This window comes from Narcine bancroftii, chromosome 4, assembly GCF_036971445.1.
Source record: "Narcine bancroftii isolate sNarBan1 chromosome 4, sNarBan1.hap1, whole genome shotgun sequence".
NCBI classification, from domain to species: domain Eukaryota; kingdom Metazoa; phylum Chordata; class Chondrichthyes; order Torpediniformes; family Narcinidae; genus Narcine; species Narcine bancroftii.
The window spans coordinates 133,060,471-133,077,529 of NC_091472.1; the positions used below are offsets into that span (position 1 = coordinate 133,060,471).

Sequence of the window (17,059 nt, forward strand, 5' to 3'; positions counted from 1 at the left end):
TCAAAACAATGAAAAATTAAATCTTTCAAGTAAAGCTACCTCATTGGGTGAGGAGGGACAAATAATGTTTATCAAACTGTGCCTTTATTAAGTAGTAAAACACGAAAATCTGCAGAGACTGTGTTTGAAGTAAAAACACAAAACTTTTATTAATGCCTGTTTTGTCGAGCTTGCGTCCTAGTGGAGAAGAGGCGGGCAGCAGGGCTGTTACAGCACCAGCAACTGGGGTTCGAATCCAGCACTGCCTGTAAGGGGTTTGTCTGGTTTCCCTGTGTCTGCATTGGGTTCCTCAGGGTTCTCCGTTTCCTCCCACCATTCAAAACGTACCGAGATTGCAGGTCAATTGGGCGGCGCGGGCTCATGGACGGAAAGAGCCCGTCATCATGCTGTACGTCTACTTAAGCATTAAGAAACAGGAGCAGGTTTTGGCCATCCAGCCCGACAAGCCTGCTTTGTCATTCAGTGAGATCAATGATCGGCTCAACTCTGCCCTTCTGCCTTTTTCCCTATCCCTATCCCTTAACTCCCCTACTATGTAAAAATTGATCCAATCTTGTCTTAAATATATTTACTGAGGTTGCTTCCACCCTCTGGGAAAAGTAAATATATTAAAAAAAAATTCTCATACTGAGAGAATCCAGGACCATAGGGCATGGCCTCAGAATAACAGGACATCCCTCAAGAACAGACATGAAGAGAGGTTTCTTCAGCCAGAGGGTGGTGAATCTGTAGAATTTGTTGTCACAGATGGCTGTGGGTCCCAAGTCATTGGCTAGATTTCAAGTGGAGGTTGATAGGTTCTTCATTAGTAAGGGTGTCAAAGGTTAAGGAGAGAAGGCAATAGAATGGGGTTGAGAGGGAAAAATATACCCACCATGATTTGAATAGTGAAGCAGACGAATTGGGCCAAATAGCCTAATTCTGCTCCTTCATCTTGTGGGTCAGGTTTTCAAGGCTGAGGAGAAACGCAGCAACTACAAATCCAGCAGGGAAATGGGTTCCAAAGACTTGGTTCTGAATGTCGAAGAAAGAGAGGGGAGCTCAGACCTGGTTTGAAGGCTATCTAAAGCATTTTCTCTTTGTTCTGTGGCACAGGAGACTTTGGCTAGACTAGGGATTGGTACCCTGGATGAGATCACTCACTGGTTCACTGGAGAGAAGATTGGACTGTCTGGGTGAGCACCTGGTTTGACGCAAATTTCAGTGCATCTTGCTCAATATATAGGTCTTTGTGCTGCTTATTGACATCCTTTGCTTTTCTAGAATATTCTTTGGTGGTTTTCTGGGTGGTATCCTTTCAGCGCTGACGTTAACGTTAATTACACAGATCCTGCCTGGCGGCTGGTGGGGGACATGCGAGTTTTCAAGTGCAGAAAGTATAATGCGTGGGCAAGTTTATCAATGAGTCACGTGAGAGGTTCCTCCAGCGTTAAGGGGTATCCTCCGCCAATCAGAATCCAGGTATTCTGACAGGTATGGTCGAACTCTATTACATGATGGTCAGTTACACTGCTCCTGCACGTGATAACCTCACTCCATTCTCCATCCCCGACCTGACCCCCACTTCTACTAATGTTCTCACACTGTGTAGGGATAATAAGGAGAGAGAGGAGATGGGGTTAATGTGTTTGCTCCCTCGTAAGCTGTCATGGATTCGATGGGCTGAACAGCCACCTCTGGTGTTGCAAGACCAATGGACATGGTAGGAGGTAAATGAAGAATACTGAGAATGATGAAGTTGAGAACAGAACGGGATGATAGGGAAATTACTGACACGCATGTCCTCAATCTTGGATTGGCAGAGACATGCCCACCAGCAGGTTACTGAGCCTCATGTGCTCTTTCTCTTTGTTTCCAGCACCGTGGACCTGCTGGACTGGAATAATTTGATTGACAACCGCACAAAAGTTGCCAAACTCTTTGTGGTTCCAAATCTGCAGGTAAAAAGCCTTAAATAGGACAAGGCAACATAGAGAGGATGGGTTTAATAGCTGGCATTGATGGTTGGATTGCAATTCTTTTAAGTCATTCCATTCTTTCTAGAAGAATTGATAAGATGGAAAGGGCAATTGAAAAACAATTACGGTAGTCATTAAGTTAAAGTCCAAGAAATTCTCTTTAGAATTTGGCGAATCCACTTTGCAAGAGAGCGATGCTCCTCTCATGGTTTATGCCAGATTCTGAAATGGAAATGAGCTATTGGAAGAGATGTTTGCCAGAATGATTAAAACAGATTCTAAGGAACTGATTCTTTTCAAATAAGTTAAGAATGACATAAAACAAGAACAGTGTTCCATTTGAGAACATAGTTGCCTATGCCAGCTGAAGGTGCCATCTCAGTGGTTGGAGAATACAGAGGGTTCATCACACGCCTGTAAAATGCTATATCTTCATTCTTTACTCTTTGTGTCATTCATAGGGAGCACTTACTGGCAAAAAAATCTTAGGAGAGCTTTTAAATGCTTTGCTTTCAAAAAGACCATGAACTTTATAAAATCACATTCAACATCTATTCTGGCAGTTGTGTGAAGTTTCTTTCTCATGATTTGTTTTTGTGTTTTATGTAATCGGTAGCAGTGAAGTACATGAGAAACCAACTAAACTTGACTATTTCACAGGGATCTTGAGTAGAGTCCTAAATGGCCAAAAAAAAGGGTTGTGAATGGCTCGGTTATATTATGTATTATTTTAATACATAGGTATAAATAGTTGAAGGGACTATGAGATATCTAGGTATCAGTGATAGCAGGATGTGGGATATTCCACTGTACTAAAGGGTGAGAAGGGAAAATTCTCCACTAGAAGTTGCCTAAATAATAGTGGTCGTCATGTAATGTACTATTGCACTGGAACAAAAACATAAGAAAGATCAAGATTCAGTTCAAATTATTTTTTGAAAGATGGAGAATAGATTTGTAAATATAAAATGGACACCAATACTGCAGACCATTGATGTAAACAGGTACCAGGGAAAATGTAATTGGAATAAAAAAACTGGAATGATCTAAATGTTTGTGTTTAAGACAACAACAGGATTGTTGCCTGGTAGAAAACAGTCATGATGTGCATTTTCCTGGGTCAAGTCTCTCCTGGGCACCAACAGCTCTTAGATCTCCCAGAACATAATCCTCTTCCCCGCCTCCTTTCCCCCACCTCCACCCCCTCACCCGACTCGTGTCTTGAGGTGGGAGCAGGCTTTCTATCATCTCTGAATTTACAAGGCCACAATTAGATGGGACACAATCCCAGTTGAGGGGTTGTGCAGTTACCTGGGCATCATTAAGATTATTTTCTCTCAATGACATCCACATATCTTGATCATATTTTTCTTCATACCTTCCAGCTTTCTTCTGCCCTTTTTTTTAACTAAGCTGTCTCTGCGTTCATGTGCTTTGTTTTCGCCAGTTGTCTGGCTGATTTTAGGATATGAATGATCTTTTTATTTTTGCTTGGGCCAAATACTGTAGTAAAACACCCACCACAGGGTTCCTTTAAGCACTCCTGAGTTTGTTGAAACGTGAAGTGGTGCATTCAGATGCATTCAGCTTTTTTATAATCACTTTTACAGCCAAGGTTAGGTTACCCTAAATTAGTGTTAGGGGTGTAGATGCATTCACTCAGTGAAATAGACTGAAGTCATCCTTGCAGGCCACCTAAAGACCATCACATTTTGTCAATCACGGTTGAATGATGATCAAAGCACAATGCATGGGCTTGTCACTTCTTGTCTCTGCCATCACAAAACTTGGCATCTTCCTACTTCATCGTTCTTTTTAAATCATTTTATTTCTGAATTTTTTAACCACAGAAATAATTGCAATACATTCAATTCAAAAATTATTTCAAAAAATTTTACATGCTATGTATAACTCCACCACCCCCATCTCACCCCCAAACCTTAAAAGAAAAAAAAAAAGAAAGAAGAACCGGAAGATGCCAAGGGAATAAAACATTTATCACATAAATTCTAATATTGGAGGTTACCAAGAAGTGAGATCTTCAGAGAGTCTATTAAGCATGCAAGCCCACATTTTGTAAATCTGGGTGCCATATTTTCCAAAACAATTGATATTTATCTTGCAGACTATACATAATCATCTCTAATGGTATACAACTTTTTACGAAGTTCTGCATGCCATCTTTCCACATCTATATCTATTTCTGACTTCCATGATATTGCTATACATTTCCTAGAAACTGCTAAAGCAATTAACACAAATTCAATTTGATACATTTTTAATTTTAGTCTTATAAGCTTAATATTATTCAATAAAAATAACATCGGATCCTGTGGGAATTTGTCTCCTGTAATTCGTTCAAAAAAAGTACAAAAATATCTAACTTTAGGACATTGCCTAGTTGAATGCAAAAAAGTTCCAATCTCAGATCTACACCTAAAGCATATATCTGATATAGTAGGATTTAATCTATATAATTTTTGTGAAGTCAAATATAATTGATGTAAAAAATTATAATGGACCAACCTATATCTTATATTTATAATTTTAGTCATATTATTCTTACCTAGCTCCATCCAAACCTTTTCATTTATTTGTGTCTGTAAATCTACATCCCATCTTAATCTTGATCTATGCAATTTTGGGGACGTTCATTTGAAGTAAATTATACATTACAGAAATAAATTTATTTATACTTAGTATTACAAATCAATAATTGCAATTCACTTTGATTAGGTAACATCAAACTAGGCCCTATTTTACCAGATAATAAAGTTTTAACTTGATAATTTAAAAAAAAGTATTATGAGGTACATTAAAATTTTCCCTAATTCATTTGAATGTTATATATAAACTTCCCATTCTCAAAGCAATCCTCAGTCTTCTTAATACCAACCCGTCTCCAAATCCTCAAAAAGCAGTTATCCATTGAAAATGGAATGCTTATTTTGACATATGGGCATTTTTCTAGATATTAAACCTTTCATACCAATTTCATGATCAATATTATTCCACAACTCAATCAAATGTTTCAAAATAGGTGATTCCCTATTTGCAACTAACAATTTAGAATTCCATTTATAAATAAAATCCTGGGGATCCTTTAAACTCTATAAAAACCCAAGCTGGAATATTATCTAATCTAGACAATGTACCTTCTTCTGTAAGGCATCCCTGAAAAACTGATGTTTGGTCACCTGACCAAAATTCATCTATATTTGGTTCAGTAAACGTTTGTAAAGCAGTTTACAATGGCTGAAATGTTGCTATTTGAATTTGTTTGATTTTTTTGACTGTATGGCTGGGGAGGATGGAGTAACATACGTGTTTTGTTTTATTGTAGACGGGCAAGGTTGAGCCACTTCTTCTACAGTTCACAGAGGAGGAAGAAATGCAGATGAAAAGGATGTTGCAGAGAATGGATGTCCTGGCAAAGGTAGGAAAAGGTCTAAAATGATGGAAACATTTTTATTTTTAAGTAGTGATACTTGCCAGATGCCTGAATCACAGTGCATTTCTCCTGCCTAAAAAATGTTCTTTCCCACAAGCCTTGAACTCACTTCCTAGTAAATTAGGTGCTAATGTTAGTAATGATTGAAGTGACCAGATGCATCATTCTGTGGCAACACTAGAAGTTTATTTCTGGACTATAGCAGCGTAGCGACTCTCTGGGAGAGAGACCATAATGGTAACCTGTGAACACTCTTACCCACCACAGAAAGCCATGGAGATGGGGGTCTGCCTAATGGTTGATGCCGAGCAGACATATTTCCAGCCAGCAATCAGCAGGCTAACCCTGGAGATGCAGCGCAAGTTCAACAAGGAGAAGCCGGCCATCTTCAACACCTACCAGTGCTACCTGAAGGTGAGGTCAGAAACTGCACGCTGTGCTTCCCTTTCCTACTTCCCAGTTTTGAGAACATTGCGTGACTTCCTGATGCTCTCGAGCGCTTCCTCCTTAACATGCCCCTCTAATCACTGAAGGAATTGCCTTGATTTTGTTCAATGATGGATATAAATCACCCAACCTGGGAGTAGTGGCTATCCTTCAGAGAGGAGAACGAAAACATGTTTTTAACCAGTAGGTTTTGTGACAGGATTACACCCCCCGTGAATGTAACAGCCAAGCTACTTCTGACTTGTAAACATTGGATGTAACATAACAGCCAGTGCGCCATCTCCCAGCTCCTTCAATGAGCAGTGTACTTTGGCCAGTATCTCTTCTGCTCGTTTTCCCAACTGTTCCGTGAGATCTCTCATCTATCTCAGAGGACAGACGGGGTCTTTTTTTCCATGCAGGACCTCTTTTTAGGAACTAGCACCTCCTTCGTGGCACTGCACAAGTGTCAGCCTGGATTGGGTGCGAGAGAGGCACTACAACCATTATGTGCAGCCATGTGAACCATGGAGACAGTCACACAAATTAAATGCCTCCACCTGCACAAGACTTGGAGGCAGAATCAGGCCATTTGCACCAATGAATCTGATCCACCATTTAAATCAAGGCTGATGTATTTTCCCTCTCAACCTCATTCATCTGCCTTTTCTCCATTCCCTTTGATACCTTTATGAACCAAGAACCCATCAACCTCTGTTTTAAATGACGGTCTCCACAGCCGCCTGTGGCAATGAATTCACCCTCTGGCTGAAGAAATTTCTCCTTAACTCTATTCTAAAGGTATGTCCTTTTATTCCAAAGCTGTGCCATCTGGACCTGAACTCTCCCCATTCTGGAAACCTTTTCTCCACATCTACTATATCTGACTCTTTCAATATTCTGCAGGTTCCAGAGGACGATTGGATGTGTGAGGTAGTTAGTGAACATCCTTGTTGAAGGCTGTATGTAATCAATAATGTACCAAGGACAATGATAGGGAAGCTTTCAACAAAACGCATGCAGCGAGGTCCATGCAGATGTCAAATTACTGGCCCTTTATCCTGAAACCTGCTTTTTGATCCAAGACAAGAAGCTTAAATCCCACAGCAGACATGTCATTTAATTTAATTAAGTTAAAATATTTAATTAAGTTAAAATATTTGGAATAGCATGCTATAACATGAAACTGTTGAACTATTGTGAAAAGTATTTGGCCTTCCCTTCATCAGAGAGACTGAATACAGACTGGGGGATAGCTTTGCTGAGGACCTTTGCTCTGTCCACCTCAGAGACAGGAATCTCCCAATGACCAGCCATTTAAATTCTGCGCCCCGTTCCCTCGCTGACATGTCTGTCTGTGGCTTTGTGTACTGTCAAACCAAGACCACTTGTAAACTGGAGGAGCAATGTCTAATTTTCTGTCTGGGAAATCTCCAACCAGATGGCATTAATATCAACTTCTCTGGTTTCTGCCAGCCTACTCTCCATCCATCCTCTCTTCCCCAGACCTCTGTCTTCTTTTCTCCGGCTCTCCATACCTCTACATTCACAGAGTCCTCCCCTTGTTTGCTGGTGTGCCTTCCCTTGCCTGTGGGACTGTGCTCCTCCCTCCCCCCCACCCCATCACACCATTTTGTTTGTGTGCCTGCCTACATTTTGCTCGTACCTTGGCTCAAGCCCGAAATGTTGGTTTTACTACACTCATGGTCCCTACAGACTCTCATGTTTTATTCCTGTCATGGAAACTATTTGGTTCATTTGAGGAAACAATATTGCTGCCTAATTAAGGAAACAATATCGCTACCTGATCTGGCTCTGTACAACTTCCAGATTAATCAATGTGGTTGGTTCCTATATGACCACTGAAATGGACAAGCAAGTTGCTGGGTTTGGAGGAGAACAGTAATAACTAGCCTCGCCAACAGTGTCTACATCCAAGGAATAAATCCGTCCCTGACTCCCCCCCCCCCCCCCATTCCAATCTCCTCTCAGGATTCTTACGACAACGTGACTGTCGACGTGGAGCTGTCTCGCCGAGAAAACTGGTACTTTGGGGCAAAGTTGGTGAGGGGAGCGTACATGGATCAGGAACGAAAACGTGCCAAGGAGATAGGTTATGAGGATCCCATCAACGAAAGCTATGAAGCAACAAACGTCATGTACCACAGGTATTCATTAACTGCAAAGGAGGAGTCAAGTGAGGGGAGCTTGTTTCGGTCAGGCGGGGAGAGGGTGCTCTCCATAAATCTGGGGAGGGTGTTCCTTGCTTGTGGTAATGGTGGTGTCAGGGAAGTTCCCGAAGTGACACTAACAGACAGTCAACTTGTGGAGATTCAGTACGGTAACAGGCCCTTCCAATCCGTCAAACCATGCCACCCAAATACACTCATGTCCAATTAACCTCCTGACCCTATATATCTTCAGAATGAGGGAGAAAAACCACACAAACTCCTTGTTCATAAATTTCCCAGGTGGGTGGCAAATGTTCTTCCCCCTCATGAAGAATCCTGAATGAGGTGCAAAGGAACTGTGACTTAAAGAAAGAAGGTTTAACCTGTCCCTGAGCAGGTCCTCCTTGTCAATCTATACTTCAGCTCTGGATTGGTGAATTAACTCGATCATTAACCAATAAAGAGCGGCTCAATGCTGAGCAAGGCAGTACCAGATGCTCACACCACAGGGGTTGGATGTAGCCTTATGCCCATCTTCTATTCCACACCCTCCAAGTTGGGCCTTGACAGAAGCTTAGAACTTGTGACCCACAAGGGCTCTCCCTTCTCTGCAGGTTGAGGTGGAATGAATCCTTTGTATAGCCTGCTATCATCTGAAGTTGTGGTGCACTGCACCATTGGATCCCACCAACGGCAGCCCACCAGTAGTGTTGTGGTGTGCATGTATAAGAGAGAGAAGGCCGAGTGCTGTTGAGTTGCCTGGGGTTCCTGATATTCTGTTGCTTGTGTTACAGGTGCTTGGACTACATCCTGGATGAAATTAAAGTGAATCGAAGGGCCAATGTAATGGTGGCCTCACACAATGAACAAACAGTCACCTACACCCTGCACAGGTAATGAGGACAAGCACAGCAGTCAGTCATACAGCTTAACATTCTAGTTTTGTAATGGGATGCGGTCTTCTTCATTACATTGCTGAGTTAGTACCCCTTCTCTGATAGAAGTTATGTCAGTTTAAGTGATTGGTAGTTTGTGGTTGATTCTTTCCCCTTACTACACCAGTTAGGTGTCACTGTGATAAGTTTTGTCAACTTAAAAATGAGTGGCTGCAAATATTTTGTTTATTTTAAAATCTCCCCCTCTCCACTGTTTCTCTCCCTCTCGTGCCCGGCATGAATCGATAGTCATTGGAATTGGAGGATGTTGGGAGATGGTGGTCATTTCCTTCACACTTTCTTGGGCCCATTTCGGGATACAGGGTTCCATTCCCTCACATTCCAGATCATAGAATTGTCAGCCTTTGTGACACAGTAAAATGCCGCCATGGTCCTTTTACCCATGCCAGTTGTGAAATAGCTATCTAGTCCAAAATCACACCCAGATCTTGATCTGTCTAATTTATTGGGCCAAGAGGGTGTTCATGTAATTTTTGCTTGTGATAAGGGGTCCCTTCAGCATCTCTTCCAATCCCTAGCTGCAAAGATTTTTGTCCAACACCCCTCCTTAACTTTTTCTATTTATTTTAAATTGTCCCCTTTATAATTATAAAAATTCTAGAGATCTCCCCTATTTCCTCTTTTATTGCAAAGGAAATATCAGCATGCTTTCCCCGTCTTGCTTTTACCTCATCTGCACTGCCTTTGACACAATCTCTTTGTTTACGTGTGTGCGTGCATGTGTGTGGGGGAGATGGTGTCCAGAATCAAATGCAGTTCCCCCACCATTGCCAACCTAGCACTTAATTCTACACAACCTTCCAAAAACGATTACCGGTAACAGATGGGGTTTGATTCTGAGATGCAATTGGTGCTGGAGATGTTATCTACTGTTGCTATTGCATTGGTCCTTCCTCTGACAAAATGCAATTCATTATTTTTATCACCTATATATCTTCGTACATTTCCTTTTGGTTTTAGTATTCTCATTGCAGTTGGATTATAAAAGAACAGTATTATGCCCAGGACTTTGGCTGTGAAACCCAAGAGTCAGTGGATGGAGGGAATCTTTCAAGATTGTAAAGCCACAGTCAATGTATTGCATTGTCCTAGCTTTCATTGCTGAAGTAAACCTCACAAGGTGCTGTTGTGTATACCCATTACTACACAGTTCTTTTCCTCGCAGGATGCACGATCTAGGACTCCACCCATCTTCAAGGAAAATCTACTTTGGCCAACTGTTGGGCATGTCTGATCAGATCAGCTTCCCTCTTGGTGAGTAAGATCTAAACCCGTTACCAGGTAAGGCAGTGGTTGTGGATACAAGTCCTGCTCTGGAAACTGTTGATGCTGTATTCTGGTGCGGAGATTGAAGAGACGAGTTGGTTATAAGACCATAAGATTATAAGGGCAGAAATAGGCTGTTCAGCCATCATGAGCTGATCCATTTTCCCAGCCTTCTCCCCATAACCTTTGATGCTCTGGCTAATCAAAACCTATCAATCTCTGCATTAAATTCAGTGGTGCCTTTTAAACATAACTGAGCTCTATTTAATTCTTTGAGGGCAAATCAACAAGGAGTTAGATACTGTTAGACAAGAAAATATGCAGATACTGGGGTTGTGCTCAATATACAAATGTGCTGAAGAAACTCAGCAAGTCATGCAGACTCCATAGGAAGTAAAGGATAACCAACATTTTGGGCCTGGGCCCATCATCAGGCTTCAAAGAATTAGAGATATGTTAGAGAATTTAAACGGTGGATCTGGGATGCAATCATTTTGGCAAATTTGTACAATACTGAAGTCTCCCCAATAATGTGACAAGCTTGGCTGGGGCTGATTTTTACAAGCTAATCCTCTTTATCTCCCTCTCAGGCCAGGCTGGGTACCCAGTGTACAAGTACGTCCCCTACGGTCCAGTGGAAGAAGTTCTTCCCTACCTGTCCAGGCGTGCACAAGAGAACAAAGGCATGGTGGCAGGAACTCAGCGGGAACGGCAGCTCTTGTGGAATGAACTGAAACGCAGGACTATGAAGGGGGAGCTGTGCAAACCTGTGTTTTAGCGAAGTCCTTGGAATCGGGTTTCCAGAACAGCCGTTGGCAAGTAGTTTGTGTGGTCTCTGAGGTATGCAGCACATTGAAAGGAAGGCAGGGCTGTGCTGTGACTCAATTTAGGCAACTCCCGTGTATCGGGTCACCCCTCAAGCAAAGTTTCCAGTAAATAATAATCACTCTGCCTCTTGGGCCAACAGTTTATGAGGCCCCACTGGGCCTCACCCTGTTTTGATTGATGGTTCTTTTTCATACTTCTGTTGAATAACCTCGAGCCAGTTAATGAAAGTACAGTGTGTGAAGTTAATATTTAAACTCTAGACTGGTATGACAGGGTGGTGACCTGTTTCCTGCTCAATTTTGCATAACATTAGGTGGAAGAAGCACAGGTAAGCACAGACACTGCATGCACTCATCCTGTGACACTGATAAGCTGCAAGCTGTTTAGATGCTCACTACTTGACATTAACTTTTTTTTAAAGCAATTCAAAAATAATTCTTCAGGATTTTTCTTTCCAAACATTGGGGTAAGTTGGGCCTGGCTGTTTGTCATTTTGGCCTTGTGTAGGAATCCAATCGCCTGATGCAGGTATCACTGTGCTGGGGGAGCAAGAAGTTCCTCCGCTTACAGGAGGTTGCCACTGCATTTGGGTCCAACCAGTGGGACTAGGCAGAATAATAATTCGGCACAGGCTAGAAGGGCAGAAGGGCTTGCTTCTGTGCTGTCGTTTTTCTATGGTTTGCTGGATAAGACCTAGATCATGGACTGATTGCCAGAGTCAAAATGTCAGCTGAATGCAAAGTCATGGAAACTACAAACTGCATTTGAAGGATGCTTGATTGGATTACACAGTATTAAGTCACTCCAGTTACTGAGCACTGATTAAACTGTCTGCCTTGGTAGTGGACTGAATAATTACAGCTTCCTCTTATGTAAGCTGCTGATTAGTCTTGTTCTGTTAAGTACCTGAATTTTGATTGAATGTATTGCGGCACATATAATTTGTTAATTCTGCACTCAAAATGTCTCATTACGCACAAAAGGTTAGAGCCTATACTCCCCTCATTGTTCTACCTTCTGAGTTTTTGCTGCTTTTTTTGCTCTTGCGCACTGACCTAATTGAAAGCATTTTGCTGGACGTGAATGATTTTGGTTGAGTTGGAGCAACCTACTCTAAGAGGAAGCGTATAACACTGGTCAAATGATGCGGAGAGACGTAATCCATGTTGTCGATGGCTAGTTTAATTAAAAGACCTGCCTGACACAGCTCCTTGTCTGTTTGCAAGGAGTTTTGGATACTGTAATGTGAACAAAGTGCTGGGAATAGTCCGCAGGTCAGGCAGCATCTTTGGAGGAAAAAAAAGTGAATTTCCAGCATCATTTAGTTATTTATTTTCAATGTGCAAATCGTGTGGATGGCGAACAAGATGAGCTGCTTTGGAGATCAAGGTTGGGAAACGATCATTTCTGAATGCTTGCTGTTCTACATTCTCGTTGCCATGTTGAGGTACAGTGCATGTTTTGGAATGGTTGAGCATGGTGCTTGAAATAGAAACGCAGGGTGCAATGGCAGACTTTGGGGATTCCTCTTCCTCTGACACAACAAAGAACCTCCCCCTCTAGCCCACTTGTGCGCTCAGTGGGCAGGTTAAGGGAGAACTTGATTGCAAATAACAGGAAGAGCGACTCTTCTCAAATCTGAGATTATGCCTGATCATTGCAGGACCACTAATGCTACAGTTATTTGCTGCCCAAGGAGGCAAGTTGTTTATTTCTTTTGTTTCATTTTTTTTTGTGGGAGGCTGTGATATTGGGGACATTACCTGCTGCAGAGCAGTAAATTGTTGAGGGAGGGGGGGGTTGAGAGATGGGTGATTTTTCTAAATCTTGGGAAGCTGCAATGAGATAGTGTTATTAGGAAAATGGGGTTAAGTAACTGTAGATCTACATTTTCATTATCATCCTGGGTAGCACATAAGCAACCAGAGGGATCTCTAGATGTCCAAAGGCTTGTATCAATAGAGCGGTTCTTCTATGCTGTGGGTTTGGATGTGGACCGTGGGATCTGTTCCTTTGCAGGGATACTGATGCCAGGGGTTTCATTCTAACTTGTGCGGAATATTTGACTATTTTCCATTGATTTTTTTTGTACTCTTTAATGTATTCCATCTTGCTTTAAGTTTTCAATAAATTTTATTTGTCCGTGTATTGGTTGCAGCGTGTGTCATTTTTAGCATTCATGTTAAGCAAAGCTTCTGATAAACTAGTCAGCCACAGCTGGGCAGCTGTGAAAATTTGCTGCAATTGGAAAGCTGATGCCCATGTACATCTCAGAAATGTTAATGTTTTCGGTACTGATTGACCTACTAAGTATTTATTTTTTGTCTTTTGATCCCAACACATGCCCAATCACTGACCATCTTTATTTTTAAATGACCTTTATTTGCCCCATTAGAGATTTGTAGCTATCACAAAATGTGAATGTCCTTGCAAAACCCAAGACTTGGAGCTCTGTTTAGTTCAATTGCAACGCTGATCAGCAAAGCATGATTAAAAATTAATTATGTCACAATGTGGATATGTATGCTGCTATCTATTGGTTTCGTGGTCAGCACAGTGTGATTTAAAAACACAATAGAATACTACAGCACAGAAAACAAGTCATTTGGCCGCTCTAGTCTGTGCTGACCATCATCTCGCAAGTTCTACTGACCTGCTCCCATTTCATAACCCTCCAGACCTCTCCCATCCAGGTACCCATCCAATTTGTTCTTAAAACACAAGATCAAGCCCGCATTCACCACATCAGATGGCAGCTCATTCCACACTCCCACCACTCTCTGAGTGAAGAAATTCCCCCTAAACATTTCCCCTTTCAGCTTAAAACTATGACCTCTTGTATTTATCTCCCCCAGTCTAAGTGGTAAAAGCCGACTTGCATCAACTCTGCCTATAACTCTAATAACCTCGTAAATCTCTATCAAATCTCCCCTTATTCTTTTTCACTTGTATTTTATATACACATATATATATATGGGAGAAAAATTGGTAAAATTAGAGTAGGTTACATACATACACACACACATTTTAAAACAGATCTTATTTGAAATACTGAAGAATTCATATTCAGTGAATTTACAGAAACTATGGAGAATGCTGTGCACATTTCACAAGTAGGTGCTAATTGAAATGACATAATTAAGGTAACAAGGAGGAGATGCTCTGGCTGTTAAAAGCTCTTTGCAAGGGTTTTGACAGAGTGGACAGAAAGGTCACTCCTGGGTTTTGTTTACTGTGGCAAGTGAGAGAGTCACATGGGCTCTCTAGCAGTCTCAATTGGGGGGGGGGGGGGTGGGGGGGAGGAGAGAGAGAGAGAGAGAGAGAGAGGTGAAAAAACTCCCAGCTAGTTTGTGTGACACTGAAAGCAGCTGAACAGTGGTTGTTGAAACTGAAGAAAAGCTCCAGAGTGGCAGATGGCTGGAAGTGCTATCTATCTGATGTTTCTCTTGGAATAAGTGGAACAGAAAGGAACTCTGGTAGCCTGAAAGAAAGAGGTTATCATCTGGAGAAACCTGATGGGGCAAGTTTCGTGACTAATGGTGGTACCTCAGTTGTGGAAATCCTGGTACAACAAATCTCCCTCTGCAAACCTCCAAAGAACCTTCCTGAGCGGTAAACATTTACCTTTCATGCACCAAAGCCTGGTGAACTTTATACATGTTAAATTCTGGGCACAGTATAAGAATTGCCTGCAACCAGAGAACTTGGAAGAAGGAGAAGTGAGATTGAACTGTAAACCAAAGTACTTTTCTTACATTTACACATACATCACGTACATGTGTGCTTAGAATTAGAAGGGGGTTAAGTTGGGTTTAGTTAAGTTAATAGAGACAAGTTAAAGTTTGATTCTGTTTCCATGTTTAAAGATAATTAAAAACAACTTTTGTTTAAGTAACCATTTTGTTGTGGTGAATATCTATTGCTGCAAGGTTTTGGGGTTCTTTGGGCTCATAACACACCCCAAGGAATAAAGTCCTAACCTGTTTAATCTTTCCCTGTAACTGAACTGAAGACCTGGCAACATCCTTCACACTATGGATAATTATGCTGCTATCTATTAGTTTGTTTTTTTTTGCCAGGCAGGGCAAGGCATGTTGGTTTCTCTGGAGCAAAACTGGGCCTCCAGTGAAGGTGGAGCTAGGTTGTTTACTGCCTGCATCTCACTGGTCATTAATTCTAGCACAGCAATTCCCAATTTTAAACCAACTTTCATACAAGTTTATTCTGCAGAACCATGCAGTCAAATGTAATACAGGGTAGCTATGGTTGTGTTTCTCAGCCCATCCATTCATTGTAGTTGCTGTTCAGTGAGTAGAAAAGTGAATGAGTCAAAACATAGATGCAGGAGGAATTCAGCTGATCTCACAGCATCCATAGGAGGTAAAAGATGTGCTACCAGCCTGAGCCCATCCTCAAGGTATTGAAGTGAATGACACTGGTGTGTAAGCTAGAAGAACGTCACTACCCAGTCTGTGAACAAACTACATCAAAACAGTGGCACCATCTCACAGGCGAAGCCACGTGAAAGAGAATGCAGGAGACTGGAGTTCTCTCTTGCGCAGAGTGTTCCCTGATACTGACCTTGCTAATCCCCTATCAAACAGAATTAAAAACTTAGTTCTGTGACAAGGAATTTAAAAACCTAGTCCTGTGACAGGAAAGAAACAGCAGTTTTCTGGCAGGACAACATTCCCATATCTAGGGAATCCATATAACCATTTACAGAGTGGAAAAAGGCCATGTCGGCCTTTCGAGTCCACACCGGTTCACTAGAACAACTCCACTAGCTCAAACCTCCCACTTTCCGCCAATAACCCTCCAAACCTCTCACCTTGAATTAAAAGATCTTTCAGACTTTTAATGCCTAATCTATACCATTCCTTAAAACTTGTTTCTAACAAAGAGGGTTAGAAAAGATGATTAGTTACAATAGTTAAAATAAAAATTTAAATTATAATCTTAAGTGTCGATAACAGACCCCTCCAGACCACTTGCCTGTGTTGCCGTAATACACCAATGAACCTACAAAGCCTATACATTTTTGGAGGGTAGGATCCGATCAGATAGTATGTATTGTCTTGTAATAAACCAGACATGTCATATATGGAATTGTCTTTAGCCTTCCATCCAAGCCCAGATCCAGACCTCCAACATGATGATGAAGTCTTCAGCATCCAGGGCCCCTCAGGAGCCCTTGCACTCAGCACCCTCTTTTAACAGGCCGTTGAAAGCCTGTTCAGAAGCATCAGTAATGAGACTGGGCAGTAGGACCCCGATCCCCATTGTCCCCAGGTCTACACCAATGACAGCGCCACCATTTTTTAAAATCCCTGCCTTCCTATGTCCACTATCTTAAAAACCACAACAACAAAACAAAAAATCACTTGGCTTTGCTAAAGGAATCCAAGGTAACTTGGGAACTGGGATCAGCTAATGAAAGAAGTGCTCAAGGTATGTTGCTGCTTCTGAACCCACAAGGCCAATTGGGCGGCAGAAGTCCAATGAACTGGTTTAGAACAATGTAAGGGATCTCTTGCCTGCCTTAGCCAACACCCAAATGCCACTGAAGTGACACATTATCACATGCGCACTGTGCTTTAATAGCATCTTGTCGCTGGGAAGAAAAGATTCCTGCTGCCCAGGTTCTCCTTCCTCAAATTATTTTGTTGGAATTTTATAACAACTCATATACTTCATAAGATACCTTTATCACTTTGATACCTCATTTTTAAGCTAAATTCAAATGATCCTGATGTCAATAGCTTTGAAACCTTATGAAGTGTTATGCATATGTTGGGTCTTATTCAAATTGGACATATAACAGGAAAATCAAGATCGACCAGAAGAACTACCCACAACAAATGCATCTTGTTTACTCCAACTTCAGGATGAGAACACATATATTTTAAACGACATATATTTGCACACTCTATATTAACATAATCAAGAGAAATCCTGAAATCCAAGCAATAATCCTTGGCAACTCAGCAAGTCAGCCACCAT

General features: G+C 41.6%; 1 protein-coding gene across 1 annotated transcript in view; it reads left to right on the plus strand.

Moving 5' to 3' along the window:
* Positions 1 to 13,202, plus strand: part of LOC138761172 (proline dehydrogenase 1, mitochondrial-like) — a 36,056-nt gene extending 22,854 nt beyond the window's left edge. The window contains exons 7-14 of the mRNA XM_069932880.1: positions 1,096 to 1,175; positions 1,859 to 1,940; positions 5,302 to 5,394; positions 5,677 to 5,823; positions 7,828 to 8,003; positions 8,801 to 8,899; positions 10,128 to 10,216; positions 10,819 to 13,202. Coding sequence (XP_069788981.1) covers positions 1,096 to 1,175; positions 1,859 to 1,940; positions 5,302 to 5,394; positions 5,677 to 5,823; positions 7,828 to 8,003; positions 8,801 to 8,899; positions 10,128 to 10,216; positions 10,819 to 11,006 — 954 coding nt within the window. The 3' untranslated portion in view covers positions 11,007 to 13,202. The remainder of the gene's footprint in view (positions 1 to 1,095; positions 1,176 to 1,858; positions 1,941 to 5,301; positions 5,395 to 5,676; positions 5,824 to 7,827; positions 8,004 to 8,800; positions 8,900 to 10,127; positions 10,217 to 10,818) is intronic.
* Positions 13,203 to 17,059: the final 3,857 nt, after the last annotated feature.